At 37.2% G+C, this 18,551-nt stretch overlaps 1 protein-coding gene across 3 annotated transcripts in view; it reads left to right on the forward strand.

Annotated features, from left to right (window-relative positions):
- The window catches only part of UXS1 (UDP-glucuronate decarboxylase 1), a 54,582-nt gene that overhangs the window by 9,975 nt on the left and 26,056 nt on the right, over positions 1 to 18,551 (forward strand). For 2 of the 3 annotated variants that reach the window (XM_054076620.1, XM_054076627.1), the window contains exons 2-6: positions 4,082 to 4,109; positions 7,034 to 7,082; positions 8,918 to 8,961; positions 12,774 to 12,834; positions 17,533 to 17,713. In XM_054076620.1, coding sequence (XP_053932595.1) covers positions 4,082 to 4,109; positions 7,034 to 7,082; positions 8,918 to 8,961; positions 12,774 to 12,834; positions 17,533 to 17,713 — 363 coding nt within the window. Of the gene's footprint in view, positions 1 to 4,081; positions 4,110 to 7,033; positions 7,083 to 8,917; positions 8,962 to 12,773; positions 12,835 to 17,473; positions 17,714 to 18,551 lie in introns of those variants that run through there. The other variant, XM_054076636.1, reaches the window with a different exon arrangement.

Below are 18,551 nucleotides of genomic sequence, written 5' to 3' on the forward strand. Positions count from 1 at the left end.
TTTTTTTTTACTTTGTGCAGTCAGGATTGGCTCGTATCCAAAGGGCATCTCTTGGAATATTCTTTTACTAAAAGTAGCCCATACTCTGCATCTGGTGTAATTTCACAAAGGGTGAATAGTGACTCAAAAATCCTTTACTAAACAAACCTTTAAATTTCCAGGAATATAAATGTATTCACTGAAAAGAAATGCATTTTTTACTTGTCTGTGACAGATTGGCTTTTGTTTAAGGTAGTTTTGAAAAGTCTTAAATCTACAACAATTTTATCGTAAGACTGTGCTTGCCAAAGTTGTAGCTGTGTCTCTCAGAGGCTGGAGGGCAATAAAACCAAACAACAAACCAAACAATAAAGAGGATTGGGGTTTTCTGGAAAGCCTGAGTGGTTAATGTTTAGTTGGCAAAATGTAAATACTTTTTTAATAACAATACTGTGATTAAGGCTCTTAAGAAACAAATGTCCTCTTTTCTAGAAGTACAGCTTTTTATGGCTTCCAAGGCATGTCATTCTTCTCTGGAAACTGTCACCTTACAGTGTAATGTCTGTGGGAGTGATTAATGCTTCTGATATGATTTTAAACTTCATAGCACTTGCAATTAATCCTTGCAACAATGCTACAATAAAAAAAAGATTGTTCTCATTATTTTCTGGAAGGAATGCAGAGGGGAAAAAACCCTGAACAGATGAAGTCAAAATAGGACTACACTTTTCTCCTACAGGCCATTAAAGTAGGCTTTTATATGATTTGGAACAATCCAGATATTCTGATCTCTCCCATAATGGCAACTTATTATTACCTTTATCAGTCATTTGGTGAGGTGTACAAACAGTCTTTGAGAGAATAAGCAGAACCTTTATTTCTTCTCTCTTGTAGATGAGAATCTTAAGTGTCAGGTTACAAGTCATGCTTCTATCTGTCTGGTCCAATTAATCAAGAATCCTTCTCTTGCACAGTTTCAGTAGATGACAGGAAGACTGTCCATGAGTGCTCCCTAGTTGGATGAATAGAAAGTTCTTCATAGCACATGTACTGTGTGTGGCTAGAGGGGCATGAGTGTGTTAAAGCTCTAAGGCTTTAGAATTGGCATAGGACCATTATCCTGTATGAATACCTCTTAGCTTAAAAGATTTGGCTTTAGAGTTGGAATTTTTTTTGATTATATATTTTCTAAGACTGGCTTTTACAGTGAGGTGGTGTTGGCGTTTGCTCCAATTGGGTCCATTAGGAGTCTGATGCTTTTGAAAACTGGATTTATGTATGGTGCCTGATTCATGACCTTGCTGATATGGAAGCTTATTTAACCATCCACACGTCTGCAGCTTTTGATTCCTGAACTTGGTGGGCCTGTCAAGGGGTTTTATGCTGCCTGTGAGGGTTTTTGTCTTGGATTTAGGCCTGTAGTTCTGCATCATTCTGCTTGTGGGACCCTCTTGCCTTAATATGTTTCCATCATTCTTGCCTGAATGTCAAACTGGCCTTGACATGACCTTTAGGGCAGGGAGGTGACAAGTCATGGAAATCTTCTGCAAGCCATAGTTGTATTGCTGGTTCTTCATCTGTGTTAAGCCTGTTATATAAACAGCTGTGGTGTGCATTTAGGGAAAAAACTAACAATCTTAATTCCGCTCTAGTGCAAAACCTTACTTCTAATCGCTAAAACCTTGATCCAAGGTTTATGTGAACACACCATAGCCAAAGAGTTTCTCCTCCTTAGAATCATGCATTCAGAATCTTTTGTGAGTGCGATATGATCCAAACCATTTCTGTGGCACCTCTCTGGATGTGAGAGAGATTTTAGGGTTCTTCAGATCCCTCCATGTGGTATTTCCTCTGTGGTTCATTTTACAGTTTCATTCTTTTTTGCAGTGTTAGAAAAATCTGCTTCCTAGAAGCTTAATGGAAGGTCATTTACTCCTACAGCACTGGGATATCAAGCACAGTGTTTCTGGAAGTACACAAAATGCCTTTCTGAGCTCCCTTTCCCTCCTGTGGATACTGATTACACACAATTTCCATGTTTTCTTTAAGAAGCCAGTTTCTTATGTGCAATATAGCTGCACTGTCTTTGCTGCAAAAAAAAAAAAAAAGGCCCTGGCAGGGTGGTATTTGCTGCGGTTGACAACTCATTTTTTCATCAATTCCTGCTTCACCAGCTAAGCCCAGATGTTTCCCGCCTCTGTGTAAATGATATGATATATTATTATTATGGGTTTCTGTAGCCCAGAAAAATAGCTGATTATAAGTACAGTTGAGTAATGTATAACTCGAGAATTATGTACCTGTATTTGCCAGATGCTCATCATTCACTGAAAAAAAAAAAGGTTTTTCTGTTAATATTATTGTAAATAATTCTAAAATCCTGACCAGAGGCTAAATAACTTGAATTTAACTTATGTTCAACACTATATCCCTTTTTCCCCACTGAGCATTTACTTGACCTAATTAACATAAAATGCAGTGTTTCTTAAAATCAATTGGATTTTATTGATCATCTGTTCTAATATGAAGCTTCTGTGGTTTTTCCCCAGAAGAAGACAGAGGTTTTATATCACCATGAATATCACAATGCCCTCCTACAATTTGTTTGGTAGTCTGTCATAGTTTCATTTGAGTTACTCTGAATTATTCAGGAGCACCCAGTAGTTAAAAACGGTTTGGTAGCTTTGCCATCCCCTGAAGGGTGGAACAGCCACAGCACTACTGTGTCCTCTCTCATTCGTGTACTCCCAGCTCCTCCTTTCCTGGATATGTTTCCTTTCTTCTCTTGCCTGGAAGGTGCCTGTGACTGTAGTAGTGTTTTTGTTTTCTTGTTTCTTAAGATCAATAAGTAACAATCTTGAAAATGTATGTGCAAACCCGAGTTTTGGCAAGATACTTAGCTGCTATTTGAGACCTGAAGCACAGCTTACAAAGTCTGAGTATACTTCAGGAGCTTTCTGTATGTATGTAGGTACTGCACAGAGGCTACCTCTCCTTTGTAAGACCCAGTGTACAGATGCTTAAGTTGAACCTTGTCTCTTATTTACAGAATGTTTTTCTGATTATAGTTGGAGTATTGTGTTGCAGAGCCCCTTACGCAACTGCTCTGTATAAACCTTGTTTGTCTGGATCATCTGAGGTTGTCAGCTCTGTAGTGTAGCCTTTTAATGGCTTCTCTCTCTTTTAATTTTAGACTGCGTTCTGTAAGTTAAAAGGAAAATCAGTGTTCAGTCTTCATGTAATCACTGAAACTCTTAACAGTTTCAGAGATTTTTTTTTTTCTAGTAGAAAATAAATTGGGCAGATGAATCTTTTTGTGAACTCGGAGAAAAGGCTGATACATGTTTCCTGTGCTAATTTATGCTGCAATTTGTCTTCCTTAAAGCTTTTTCCATGCAAAGGGTGTAATAAATTATCTTTGTTTACTTATTGAAGCACTTTTTTACACTGCTTAGGTAACTTTTGTGTCTGCATCACAATATATATGTATTTAGACATAGAATTCAAACACACGCAAGCACTTGCTGTCTTTAATGCAGGACTGTTGTGGCACCTCTTTGGACTGGTTCAGCTTTCATCTGTAGTGTCCAGTCGTTTTACTGTGGTCAATCTGCAGTTTCCAGTTTGTGTGTGCAGGTGTACAGGACTTTGTTCTTGGTCTTTCCATTTTCAATATTTCTAATAAACAAGTCCAGAGTCTTGGTTTGTTTAATCTGTGCGTGGTGTCAAATTACAGTTCAGAGAACTCTTGTACATTTTGTTTATGAGATGTCATGTGGGGATAATGATCAGGTAGGTATAGCTGCTGATTTATGGGTCACATAATTCCAGGTATGCACTGGAATAGTCTAGTCATTTTTTATTGAATTGCTGTATTTTCCTACTTTTTAAGGTCTCATGTAATTTCATCAGAATTACTCCCATATTCTTAAACTATGTTCTAGTCACTTGGTATGTGTATATGTCCTATATGTAACTTAATTAGGTAATTTGTGATTAACATACATAATACTGTTTTAAATTCCTTGTAATGATAGTGGGAAAGGATGACCTCATGTACTGTTACATGACACTATAATGTTCTATTTTTTTTATTTTGCAGCTGTATGGGGGAACTTTGTCAATATGAGGTAATGTATATAATTTTTGTATGTCATATTCTTATCTTAAATTAAAGATCTTTATCTTGTCTTAAATAAAATTAATTTACCTTTCCCATCAATGTATATCAATATATGAAGTAGAGAGAAAATGGAATAGCAGTTCACACTGGATTGTTGCTAGGCAGCTGATACCATTTTTTAACTACAAGGTTCTTAGTCTTAAAAAAGCCCGTAGGTCTGCTGCACATCTCTCCCAGGATCTTATTCTTATTTCAGCATCTACCTTTCTTTGCATAAATTCATGTTCTGATTTTGGAGATGTTTTCAGGTAAGTCGGTTGGCATAGCTAGGCCCAGTGACTTGGATTCTGGTTTTCCTCAGCACAGATCTGGCCGTATCTCAGTGACAATACAGGCTTAAACAGTGAAGAACAGCAGATATCCACTGCTTTCCATAATTATGTTTCTATACTGAGAATTAAAAATGTAGTTTTGAGGATTTTTTCCTCCTCAGTTAATTGGCAGAGAATCTGATGGCTTAAATGCTGAAAAGCAAAATAGTCCTGCACTCCAGATAGTGCAGGACTCCAAAAGCAAAATAGTTCTGTGCTCCAGAACTTTCCTCCTTAAGAATAGGAAGGCATAGCACACGCTTGCAAAACATGCAGATTTTCACAGCATCTCTACTTGCATATGAGTGCCTTCTAGTAAAATTCAGCAGGAAGACACAACTGAAGAAGAAGGTGAAGAGACTATGGGGACAGTCTGTTTCCTATGACAAAGTTTTTGTGCATAGAGGACAAAATATTTCATAGAATCATGGAATAGTTTGTGTTGGAAGGGACCTTAAAGATCATCTAGTTCTAACACCCCTGCGATGGGCACTAGATCAGGCTGCCCAACGCCCCATCCAACTTGGCCTTCACCATGATGTTTTTTTAGTAAAGTGTTTTGGTACTCTGTTGCCATGCTTGACAGCACAGAGTAAAGTTTGAGGGAAAATAAGAAAATGAATGAATTTGAGTGTGGGCTCTGGTGCACACAGGACAGCTTACAGTGGGATCTGTTTCTGTTATAGACTGTCCACTTCATTTGGAGTTTCCCACCCATGCTACAAAGTGTTCAGCTGTTAGGCAAACAGCTGCTAAACTGCTGTGGAGATATCATTATTTAGATTGCCATGCTATTGTGACTAGCAAACTATGACAGCTTAGCAGCTGTTACAAGAGCAGCTGATAGTTTCCCATGAGGGGAGAAGAACCTCCAAGAGGGGTTTGAGGAGGGCAGGTGAGTGTGGGATCCAATATGTTCATTCCCTGATAAACTGTCCTTAAAAATTATACCATTACCTACATCTGACTTCTTATTTAGGGTGTGTTATAGAGCTGTCAAGGGAGAAGGTTTTCTTTCTGAAGGTCTAATGTTGATTCTAGTCAGTGTCTTTGTTAGGAGGAAGTTAGAAACTAAACTAGAGAGTATATAAGTTCTTAAGTTCCAGGACTTACGAGTACACAATAGTAGGAACCATTTTTGAGGGAACCTTTTTACATTCAGAGAAGTTTTACAAATTTTCCTTGTACATTTAGCAGAGAGGAAAGGGTATGTGTTCCACAGATTGTATGCATAGCTTTTTGTATTTCTATTGTTTGGGAAAACCTTTGAAAAATTCACAAGAATTACTTAATATTGCTTCCTTGTAATAAATTCATGCTGTGTTAACTGGAGGGGTTTTATTTGCTACTGTTACAGTAAATTACAATGTGTTTCAACTGTTTAGAGTCTGTGTCTTCACCTAGGAATTTACTGTACACTTTACTGGAATGACAAAACAAATCTGGTCAAGAAGTTTTTTGCCTCAGTAGTAGGCTGTACTGACTTTTTTGTAAGATAGTTTTGCAGAGGGATATGAAGGAAATAGTTGCTCTAACCTCAAACAGTGTGGCATACGTATATCTGCTGAACAAAGGATCTTCTGTTTCCCTAGGTGTAATGACTTCAGGTCCCAAGTAAAGGAGCTCTGTTTTATTTAAAAGGACTTTTTTATGCTGGATAGCCATGAATACTGTAGTATGCAAATACTACTGTAAGACAAATAATTCCCTTTTTGGAAGGTTTAACTGAAAAAAAAGAATTATCTAAACTTAAGGAAAATTGCATATACTAGATGCAAGAGGTAAAATTTAAAAATACATATTCTACACTTATAGAAGTTATCTCAATCAGTTGTGTTCATTATTTGAGTAATTTTACACAATTGTATAATAAATAAGACCACAAAAATTTGTGCCAGACACCGACTTCTTAGACAGTACTCTGTTTTCACAAGTTACCTTGACATTCTTCATCTTGCAGTTTATAAACTTGGCTTCATTTCACACAAGTAACATTTGTGTGCTAAGTCAGTATTGCCCATAAGATGGTCACTTAAGGCAAGTTCTGGTATAGGTTTTTTCCTCATTTTTTAAAAGTTCAAAGGCAAAGCTAGGCACATTTGCTGGTCTCTTTTTGATTGAAATTGCAGTTACAGTTGTGACATTAAGGGAAAATGTTTAGTTCGCATACTTGTAGCAGACAGTAAATAGAGAACCTCAAAAAGTCATATTGGGCATTTGCATCGTAAAGCTATTCTCAAAAACATTTCTGTTGACTGCACCTCAATGCAGTGATTAAATGCTTTTCTATGATGAAGTTAATTTTCTCTTTAAAATTCGTCTTTATTGTTATTGCTCTTTCCTGTGGGCTTACTTCAGTTTCTGCCAGACTTGGTGGGGAGACTAGCTGATTCCAATGGGAATTGGACCATCTCATTTCATTTGCTCTGAGTACATCTTTGAAATAATACTAACTTGGGATGCTTTAAAGATATTGTTTTAAAGGGAAAAGCATGATGTAGGTGTGATGGAACAACTATTGCTTAGGTATGGATTATGTGTTTTCTTTTCTCATCAACAGGTCTCTTCCAGAAAATGGGGATCAGAAGGTGGAAAGTAAAATAGAGGAGGTTAGTTAGCTAATGATTGTAGTCTGTTTTGTTTTGAGGACACCTATTGCTCCTGAGAACTGTTTTTTGATACTGAATGAAGGATATACATGAATTATTTCCCCTCTCCCTCTTACAAAAGTTGAGTATATGCAAGCTTCATTAGAAATTTGAAACTCCCCAAAATTATTTGCTTTGTTCTTAAATAATGAACTAAGGTTGCCGTGTTTATGGTGGGGGTTGGTGTGCAATACCAATACTTTAAGCACAAGTCCTGGCAATTTCTGGATTAGATATAGGTATTGAACATACCTGATGGTTCTGAATTTCTGTACCAGTACCTCTGAATTTTCATTTCAACCTCTGTTTACTGTGAAATACTAAGAAAGTGTGCATCTTTCTCCAGATGTTTTTAGACATCTGTTGTTGCTAGACCTCTAGTCTAGTAACAGTGAAACTAAAGAGTTTAGTAGGTACAGAAGTCTCTGAGGTCAGTACCCCCTGCCACTAGTATGGATGTATGTGACCAAACTAGTGTAGTCTGGTCTGCCTAGTGTCTTGTGTTCCAGCAGGTTTATATAGCGGTCGTTCCTCTGGACACAGCGTGAAGCCCATTGGAATTGCTTAAAATTAATGGAAAGACTGTGTTCTTAGTTTGTCTTTTACATTCCTCTCTTTTTTTCATAATTCTGATAAACATTGCAACAAGCATTCTGAAAATCCCTGCTGTTTAAGAATGGTCAAATGCTTGAAATTGAGTAGGTAGGTCAGAGTTACTTTAAGGTCGGACTAATTGACCATTTCTGGATCTTGTTTTTAAAGCTTTAGTTATACAGTGTCTTGAGCCATCTAAATAACTGGTTCACGAGCTATTTACTGCTCCAAAGAGCTAGATATAAATATATGACAATACTGTATTTCCTCTTAACATGAATATGCAGCTTATTTCAGTTTCTGAATTATCTAGCTCTAGCCAGCAACATTTGTGCTAAACAACTTAATGGTGATTGGTGATGTGCTGCTATATAGTACCATTTAAAGTGATAACCCTCTGATAGTTTTCAACTTATGTATGGCCCTAGATGTTAAATTTTGTGACAAGTTTTTAGAAAACTTAAAAACAAGAGTTCAGAGACTATATGAAATTTGGCAGGACTGTTAGAAATTAGGGTCCTGTTATAAAGAAACTAAAACTGATGCCAGGCTAAGTGATTCTCCCTTTCAAAGCAGTGATAATGCAAACAAAGGTCGTGTTAGAAAATATGGTTCATCTGCCAAATTTCATTTTAGTATTTTTTAAAAGCCCAGAGGTACCCTTGAATCATGATGTAAAACATATCTGAAGATTTTTAAACATGATGATTCTTTAAATTCACATATGGTGTTCTGAAAGAACTGTATCTTTTGCACTGGAGCTAATGTTCTGTTTCTGTATTTGTGTACTCTTAAGTATCTGTCCCTTTAATTAGTTGAGGTTTTACTGACTGTCCCATTGTGCTGTTGCTTATCATAGATTGTTTTTGCCAACTTCAGGCAAGTCACTTGCCAAATAAGAACATCAGATGTTATGAGTCCTGTCAAAAAGGCTGTGGTACTTATAGCCTTGAAGTGTTCTGTTTTCAGTGGCAAACTAAGGGATTTCACATTGTATTAAGTATTTGATTTTTGGTGGAAGAAGTTCAAGGATTTTTTGACATAAAGGATGCTTTAAGATGCAAGTTTCTCGGGAGTGTCTTCAGTGAAGTTCTTCATAGGAGACTGCCATGATTTACTCTAACGTAACTTCCTATATGCATCTTTTGTGATGTGAATCTTGTTCTGTACTTCAAAGACTAAATATTATTCCTTTATTTTAGGCCGTTGCACCTCTGAGGGAGAAAATCAAAGACTTGGAAAAAAGGTATGTCTTTAGCAAAATTTGTGAAGCAGCTAAAAGGCACTGTTTCTTTTCTGTAGCAGTCAGTTCTGTAGTTGTATGCTGGAGAAATGTTTTGCTTATATTCTTAGGACTTTTGGATTGCTGTCATATCTAAGTGGGGATGAGGCCTTGAATACTGGGGGACGTTAATGCTTAAGGTATTCAGATTGCTTAATCCCACTAAAGTAAAGTGGGAGTGCTGGATTTTTGTCAAATTCAGATACTGTGGAGGAATTTGCTGATTTGAGTCCAGCTAGTTTAGTTTACCATCATTCAGTAAGCCCAACCCAGGTGTGTGCTAAAACATATTGGTTTCAACTTCAAGAGACTGAAAATATGTTTCGCCTCACACTTCCCACACTTGTGATCAGTTACCATGGTTCAGCTAATGTACGGTGGTTTGCTTATGAATCTCAGTCCATGCATGTGCTTTGAATGACCCCGACTGACTCTTCTCTCAGGATTTGTAAAGGGAATGTGATATCTGGAGTTAAACTGGTTGATGCATTTCAGATAATCAGACAACCTTTTTGATGAGCTGCAGATATGAAATATGTGCTGTATTTCTACAAGAGATAAAATTGACTTAGTTGTTAAAAAAAAATACCTATACTTGACCTATTTGTCCCTGGCTCCTTGTGTCATCCTACAACTTCGTTTCCTCACTTAGATGCCAGCAGAGCTATTCGAATGGTGATAGTAAGCTGGATGGGGAAATCAGACATTTCAGTCTCTCTTTGCAAATAACTCCCTCGCTCTCCAGCCTGGTTGCCTTTCTGCCAGACCAGTTCTCCCATGTGAGTGTCCTCATGAGTGAATGCTTTTAATCACAAAACGAGGTCTGGAATATGTTTGGGAATTATCAGCTCCGACAAGGACACTGCTGCTTTTGACAGTGGTCCTGTTTTACAGGTGGCACTGTTGATGTTCCAGGCAAACAGCTAGCCAAGAATGCTGCCAAATCTGGATGTGCCCAAGCACTGCCAGTAAGCCTGGATGGTTATGTATGACATACTGGTGGTTGAGTGGTGTTCCTTTAGAGAGGGAAGCAGAGTCCCATTGATTTTGGCCATATGTATGCTTGACATCTCCAGTGTTCTGGTGTTTTGAGTTTTGTCTTGGCAGTGAGCAGTTGCTTCTCCTCCTCCTGTGCATCCTGTGCCATGAAAAAAACCAACCCAAAACTTGTCAGTGCTGTTTTTTCACAATTGATTTGAAAGACTCAGTGGCCTGACACATGCAATTTATTTCACCAAGAATACTGATCTAATTGCTCATCTCTACTATAAATGTGAACTTCATGGATCAAACTAAATGATGCATTGGCGACATGAAACACGTTGCAGACTATGTCACCTGTAGTAGTTGCATGTGGTCCCACCATACCAATTATTATGGTCAAATTACAGAGTAAAGATTATGTTCAGCTGAAATTTTTCATGTCCTGGCTCCATTCAGTTGATATATTTGATCTTTACTGATAGCCAGTTTATCTTCAGCTTCGGTTGTTGGCAATTCAAGGATTGCCTTCTACCATTCACAGAGGACCTTTGTGGGAGAGTAGCCTTACTGGCTCTTTTTTTAAAAAAAATATTTTATTTTTCCAAATAAGCCATGAGTTGTTGTTAAACATTAAGTTAAAACTTCTCCCAGGACTCATCTAAATTCTCTTTTCTTTCTTAGTAGTGTTTGCAGTATATTGATGAGTCTTGTTTTGTGTGTCTAGTAACGAGGAGAAAGAATCAAAATTTTTTTTTACCTGTGCATGAGCCAGTCTGGGAATTATACTTTCAGAAAATGTAGGCTTACAGGCTTTTATGGGAAATATGGGTTCATTTTTTTTTTTTTCAAAGAACAAGAGCTATTTACCTCTACTGGTTCAACTTCATGTCTGTTGTTGCAATTAATATTTTAATGTCACTCTTATATCTGTGTAAAGTGACAGTAGATAACTACTCACTATCAGATGCATGCAGGCTTATCCTGCTTGTGAAGCTTACTCTCTAGTGTCGATGTTTTTTTACCTCATAAGCTGATAAAACCTGAAAGCGAGCCATCACCATGCATTTTGGAAGCAGGAAAGACAAGAATTCCTTAATGCTAGTCTCATGGCAAGAGACTGCTTAACCGAAGCAACTGAAGTTGGAAAGTTTTTATTAATGTTTTGCACAGCAAAAGCATATGAACATTCAGCTTGATCAGTTCTGGACTCCTACTCAGGGCCTCTAAGCTAGTACTGATGCAGTGGAAGGAGCAAAAATGGTTAGGATATCCCTTTGGCAGCGATATGGCTCCACGCTGGGTTAATGTGACCTTAAAATAGTGGTCTTAAAAATGGAGGACGCTGACTTTCACCTTGCATCAAGTTATTTGGCACTCAATGCTTCTCAACTTAAATCAAAGAGATAGGGTTACTGTTAGTGGCCCATGTGGTCATATAAGGCAACTGTAGGTAGCTGCTTATTACTGTTTTCCTTGATCCTTTCCAATTGATAACATTGGAAGATGTTCAAGCTGTGTTTCTCCTGTTCAGGAAACTGAAAATGGCTTTCACTCGGAGATGGAAAGTTGACACAAGTACATAAGTACCTGTGCTTTGCCTCTGAAGAATTCCTGTTGAACCAGTATTGCAGGGTAGAAGTAGAGAAGGGCCTTCCAAGTTTGGAGGTATAGGGTCAGTCTGGTCAGAGTCTTATTTCTGAGTAGATAAAAATGTAGTCTCAGTGTGAAGTCTTGGTGTATATACCTTCTGTGTGCTGCATCCAATTGCATCTCTAGGATGTGGACTGCCTGAAGAAGAGTAACCATAGTTTGACTTCTGTCTACTGTCACCCTGATATTTAGTTTAGTAAAAACTGAGCTACTGAAGTATCGCCAAAGCAATTTTAATTTTAGTTACTGAAATGAATACATAAAGTAACACTTTCCTTCACACCTTCTTTTGGAGAGGTTTGCTGTATGCAGAGTGCATTCTGGTGAGGAGAGAAAGAAGTGATATAATTCCATGTCCATCTAAGGTTCTGAGCATCAATTTTAAGGTTGAGAAAGCACCAAAGATTCATATGTTACATAATTGTATTTTAGGATGTTTTAGTTTTGATTAAATTCCTATAAAGAAGTAGTAAAATGAAAGTAGCTTGAAGACCATAAAAACAATGCAGTCTAGGCATTTCTGAGAAGATAATTAGGATTAGCTTTCATACTGAACAAGGTCCCTGGTAAAAACTGTTGTAGTATCTTAAAAAGAGTTTCTTTTGTATTCTGACTGTAATTGATTGCTGTGAAACTTTAAGAAATAAATCTTCATACTGTGAACTTTACAACAGAACTTTAAACTTTTCTCCTTAAAGTTAATAGTTAATTTCATAAGTCAAAACAACTTGCTTTCTTTTTCAGAACTTTTAGGTTGCTTGCTTTTTAAAACTTTTTCAAAAGAAGTCCAGTTGTTGCTTGTATGTTATTGTTTTATTCTCTTGTGATGATATAGCTGGCACCAGTTCTGCACTCAGAAGCTAGAAGTCTAATGATTCGTTCTAGAAAATCAGTTGAGCAGAAGTTTTAAAAGCAGTTTTTGAAGCTTTTATATCTCACAGTGCTTTTACAGAACACAGGCATTTTCTCATGCTGGCCCAGATCCTTTTAAGAAAAAAGAGCTAAACATACCCTTTGCAGAACTTTAACAATGGGAGGTGTTGGGCTAGTTTTTTTATTATTATTTCAAAGACAGATATGTGAAACAAGCAGCGAGGCTGAAACTTACATAATTTTCTTCTTTGTTTTGGAATATTCTGTAGTTTCACCCAGAAATACCCACCAGTGAAATTTTTATCAGAAAAGGATCGTAAAAGAATCCTGGTAAGTTGGTATTTACTCGGGGCTTGTTTGTGGAAAATAAAAAATCTGCGGAATGTAATCAGTTTAATAGGATTAATTAAAGACTTGAGCAGGAATAAAGTAAGTTACCTTGTATGTCCTGTGTGCTGCACAGGGTTTAGAGTAGTATTTCACTCACTTTGTGTTTGTGTTCTCAAACTCAGCACACGGATGATGCACTGGGGCTCTGATTTGGAAATTTGACTGGCCAGTGAAGCTACTGTTCTCTGCTTGTAACATCTCAGGACTGCATTGCCAAAGGGTTTTTGATCTTGTGCTCCCAGATAGCTTAAATTTGCAGAGACTAGGAAACTTTTTAGGCACATCTTGACAGAAAGAAATCTTGTGTGACTCAATTGAACAAATTCTGGTCATAAGGCTAGAAAAGTAGCTGCTCTGCAGCACTGTTAAGAAGGACCGGTTAATTAGACTGGGGGAATGTTCATCTCTCTGTTAGCTTCTATGTTGTTTCTGATATTTTGAAACATTACAGGTGTTCTAGAGTGGAAGAGGAAGGCAGGTCAAGTCAAAACAAGTAGTCAAGACAAATATTTTTTAAGCTAGCTGCGTCTGAATTTCTTTTGTTGTTTCTGTCTGTCCTAGGGAAAAAAAAAATGCCCTCACATTTTGAAGAGGCAGGAAGCATAGCTTTCCTGCATATCTATTTAAAATGCATTAATTTCTGCCTCTGTAGTAGAGAACAGTGTCTGGGACAAGTCCCTGCTAAAGTCCCTAACTTATCTGACATTCTCCTTTGCTTTGACTACAAAAGTTTGAAGAAAAACACTGAAAATTTGCAATTAAACAGGCTTTGGTTTTGCTGCTTTATTAGATAACAGTCTTCACTGCTATCACAAAACTTCATAGAGAGTAGGTGTTATCAAATAATTTAGTTCTTCAGTGTTATTCTGTCATTTTTATGAAGGAGGTAGACCTGTAGGCTCCTTGTTCCCTTGAATGTGGAAGACACTCTGAGAAAAACATCAGACAGGCTTAATTCTGAAAATCCCTAAATAGTGCTCTCATATGTCCAAGTGTAATAAAGTTACCTTAATGTTATGGGGTTTTGTGTAAACCAGAAGGTACTTTCAAGAAAACTATTAGCGTAAGATGTTAATAGTCTATGGAGCACTTAATATTGACTTTTAAACCTTGCCTCTTAAAGATACTGGATATTTTGAAGTCTGTTGCTCCATTAGTAGTGGCAAGTACTTGGAATAGGAGTGTTTTCTGGTAGCCTGGACGTGAATAGCTTTTTGGTGTCCGCATATTTTGTGGAGATTAAATCGCCAATTTAAAAGCTGGCCAAAAGAATCGGTGAGTTGTTCAGTCGTTTCTTCTCTGTTGTGGCTGGAGAACAGTTCAGTGTGAACTCAGATGAGCTTTCACAAGCCACCTGCCCATGTCGGCAGTTTCATTCTGCTAGATTGTCGCTGTCATATTCTTGCAGGAAAAATGTAGCTAAAGCCACCTTATAGAAGACTCATGTAGGCCTTGCATAATACTTGGAAGTATCTCAGGAATAAAAGTAAGAATTGGCAAGCCAAATGAACTTTGGTAGATGATTTGCTTCGTATTTTGTTGATATTGTGTCTTTTCCTGAAATCCATTCTAAATTCTCATTTTTCTTTGAACTCAGTCTCCACAGCGCTGACCTGATCAAACAGCAGTTCTAGCAGTTATTTTTATTATACCGCATGTCTTTGGAGATGATTGCTAGTAGAGTTATGTCATCTGACAGTAGATACGCTGGCACTTCCATTCAAAAATGCTCAAATCTAGGTCCTGTTGTCCAGTTCTCTGAAGTGACTATATGACAGGCTTCCGTGTGTTAGAGAAAGAATTCTGTTAATATCACGGATGATAGTGTTGGCATTGGTACAATCTGTTATGTGGGTTTTTTCTGAATTGAATGTGGTAGACCAATTAAAGCATAAAATTAAAAAATGTCTATATAACTTCCATGTGGGCCATTGGATATTTTGAATCTCACTGCAGAAAGCAGAAATGAACCCATCTAGCAAATACACAAACTTTTAAATGCCTCTAGTAGAGGAAATTATCAGTGGTATTTGTGCCTTTCAGCAGATACTGAAGTTACTAAGCATATTGGCAATTAAGTAATTAAATATTTTTATTAATGATGTCTTATTAAAGAATGCCTATATAAGCCCCAGGTGGTGGTGCTTCAATTCTGATGTGGAAATGACTTACATACAGTATTTTATTTTGTAGATTAATGTCATTGTGATTTGGAGGAAGTCACATTTAGAAATTAAGTGTATTGACCTTGCATTTATGTGTGATTGCAGAAAGGTTATAAAGACAGCTTCTGTGATAAATCATCTTTTCTTTTTTTAATGTAGCCTCAAGTAATGGTGAAAAAATTTAATTTGTGTAGTTGTTTACTTTTCCAGGGGAAATTCAGCTCCTTTTCCAAATAGTTCTTTATCTAATACTTTTGGAAGTGATATGTTAATAAAGCTAACATAAATTTATCATAAAAAATACTTATAGATTTAAAATAATTGGAAACTTCTTTCCAGATAAAATTGGTTTGTGCTTTTTTTTTTTTTACTTGCATATTGTGTGCAAGAGTGCCGTGAGCAATGCTTGGTTTGGTTTATTTTTTTTTCCCGAAAGGGAGATGGTGAAGAAGACATCTTTTATCTCACAGAGACATATTAACTTTGTTTTCTCTAGAATCTTGGAAGTAGAAGTAGCATCAGAAGATTTCCATGGGCCTCAGTTAATGAATAGGTTCAGGTCATCTACAGAAAACTTTTGTCCTGGTCACCACAGAAAGGCAAAATCCTTGAAAGGCTGCAGCTTGCTTTCAAATCAGGATAAGCTTATGGCAGTAGGTTTTCCATGCCTGTAATTTTTCCCTGGCTAAGTAGTGGCACCTGGCAGAAGGATGGCTATTCTCACTCAGTTGCTACCCTTCTTTTTCCTTGTTCATAGCATTCTGCTAGTAACCTGTTCTTTCCTCCTGTCTGTCCTGGGGTAGTGGGAGCCCCGGGATTCTTTCTTTTTTTCAAAGGGGGCTTCTCTTGAATCATCTTCAGATTTGTCAAGAAACTGAAGCACATATTGAATCTGCTATGAGGAAGCCCTGAAAAACTCAAAGAAATACTAGGTAGACCAACTAATTGATTCTGTTGCTAAATAGTGCTTACAATCTCTTTGACATACTGATTCATTTTTAAGAAGAAAAACAAGTGTGAGAACACAAGAAGTGGGCATTCAAGTTTTTACAGAAGAGAACAAATGTTACCATTTTTCCTTTTCAGTTTTTGGTAACTTTCTGTTTGCCTTTGTGTCTTTCCTGGTTTTGGTTTTTTTTTTGTTTTGTTTCATTTTTCTTTAAGAAAAAGACAATTTCTGCTAATCTGTTTTTTTGTTTTCAATTGTGGATGGTTTGGAAGCAGGCAGGATAAATGTTTGGCTTTGACTAGGCCAGAGAGAAAGAACTTCAGGCATCTACGTTGTTCTCTATGTGGCACTTTGTCATTGTAGTACATCATCCATTCATTAGATTCCTGCTTGACAATTTCACCGTGTCCTTTTGTTGTTTGCTAAATTGTCACTGCAGCTGAAGAATGGAGATGAACAGCTGAATCACTTTCAGAATGTGAATTTGTTTGTACAGTCATGTAATACAGTTGATGCCACACAGGGCTTTTAGAAGTCCCTTCATTCTTTGAGAGTAGTGGTCTGTCATGTCTTTGTGTGTTCTTGAAAACAGCTTATGAAGTGCAGAGAAAGTAATTGCTTCTGTAGATCTGTCTGTCTGGGTGTGTCACACAACCTGAAGTTCTACTACTTGCTGTGTTGACTGCTTCTATACTGAATTAGTGATTTTGTTTGTTTTACTAACAAAGACTGAGGTGCAGAAAGGGTAAAAAATAAAGAACTTCTTGCTTCTACATCTTCAGTGGAACAAGAGTACAATTTTAAAAATATTTTATTTCTCCTTATTTCTTAGTACTAAAACATAATAAAGTTCTAAGATAAACAAATACTGGATGGCTGAGCTAATGGTATAAGGAGTGGAAAACAGAATGATAGGATGCAGGCTGCAGGTGCATTAAAACACAAAAGAAATAATTTTGGGGTTAGCAGATATTTGAAATGAGAGGTCTCCAAAGACTTGCTTTCATCTACAAATATATTTCCTTCTTTCTATGAAGGGTACAAGAATCTGTAACTTGCTCAGAACACCTAACATGTTTTCCATTTAAACGAGACAAGAGCTGGATTTGAGATTCTGCTACTCTAAATCTTCCACAAAAATAACCTAGCACTCTGTCATCTCTTTTGAGAAATGAGAATCACGGAGAATTCTGCTTTTACCTTTTTGGATCATTTTAGGCTTTGCTGTCGCATGAAAGGGCACAATCCAATTTGAAGGAAAAAAAATCTAATCTGAAAAAGAGATTTTGTTGATGTGAAAGGCTAGCTGAACTTTTAGGCAGATGGTGATGAAACATGTCCAGCATCTCAATATTTTAAATGCTATAAATATTGGACATAAAGAAATAAGCATGGAAATGGAGTTGTTTCCCCTGGGGTAAGCAAAGATCTGAAAGCTACTGTTCTTCTGTCTTCGTGTTTGTAGACTTTGTCTGGTGTTTCTGTAAAAAGAAAAAGAAATTTATACCAACTGTCCTAACGCAGATAACTGGAGGAGCAGGGTTTGTGGGTTCTCATCTTACTGACAAACTAATGATGGATGGCCATGAGGTTACAGTTGTGGACAACTTCTTTACGGGCAGGAAAAGAAATGTGGAGCACTGGATTGGTCATGAGAACTTCGAACTGATAAATCACGATGTCGTTGAGCCCCTGTACATTGAAGGTGAGTAGTCTCTGCTTTGGTATCTGCGCTTTATGCTTTTTCCTCCTAAATATGTATGTCTGTAAAGAAATAAAATTTATGCACTGAATTCTGGATTGTTCTGTCTAAAACCTGTAATTTTTCTTTATTATTAGCCTAATTTCTTTGACCATGTGGAGTGAGAAGTCCAGAGTGCTTTTGCCTTTGAAATGAGTTATTCATTTCTGGCCAGACAGGAGGAAAGAAATCTGAAAAACTTTCTGGTGTCATTGATTTTATGAGAAGGCAAGGTGGCAATGGGTCATCATCTGCTCCATCCGTTGTGCCACATCCCTGCACCTGCACAGACCTATGCACGCAGTCTGTGGTCTAGATATGTCATGAACTGAGAAGTGTAATTCAGGGCTTCAGTTACACTAGGCAGCATACATCCTGCTGCTGTGTGTGGTTATTTGAAAGGAGAGTAAGCTCTTTCAGAGGGTAAATCCACTCCCTTTCCTTAGTTACCTTATGTCTTCTGTGGGAAACATTGCTCCTACTTTAGGTACAAGCATTCCACAGCCTGTAGAACAGGAAAATGGGAGCACTGAACTTCCAGTTTTCAACAACAGCAAAGGAAACTGAACACAGAAAGAAACAAAAAAACATTCTGCTTCAAAGCAGTAGAAATAACTCAGCATCCAAACAGTTGTAAACCTCAAAAGTATTATGCCAAACCATAAAACAGCATTAACATAACCATATTTGAGAGATATATGCATTTATGGACTTCTTTGGGAGTATACAAGTATATGGTGAAACAATTAGAATATTATTCTGCAGTTCTGGTAATTTTACTCCATCCCTTTAAAACTCTGTA

This window comes from Cuculus canorus, chromosome 1, assembly GCF_017976375.1.
Source record: "Cuculus canorus isolate bCucCan1 chromosome 1, bCucCan1.pri, whole genome shotgun sequence".
NCBI classification, from domain to species: domain Eukaryota; kingdom Metazoa; phylum Chordata; class Aves; order Cuculiformes; family Cuculidae; genus Cuculus; species Cuculus canorus.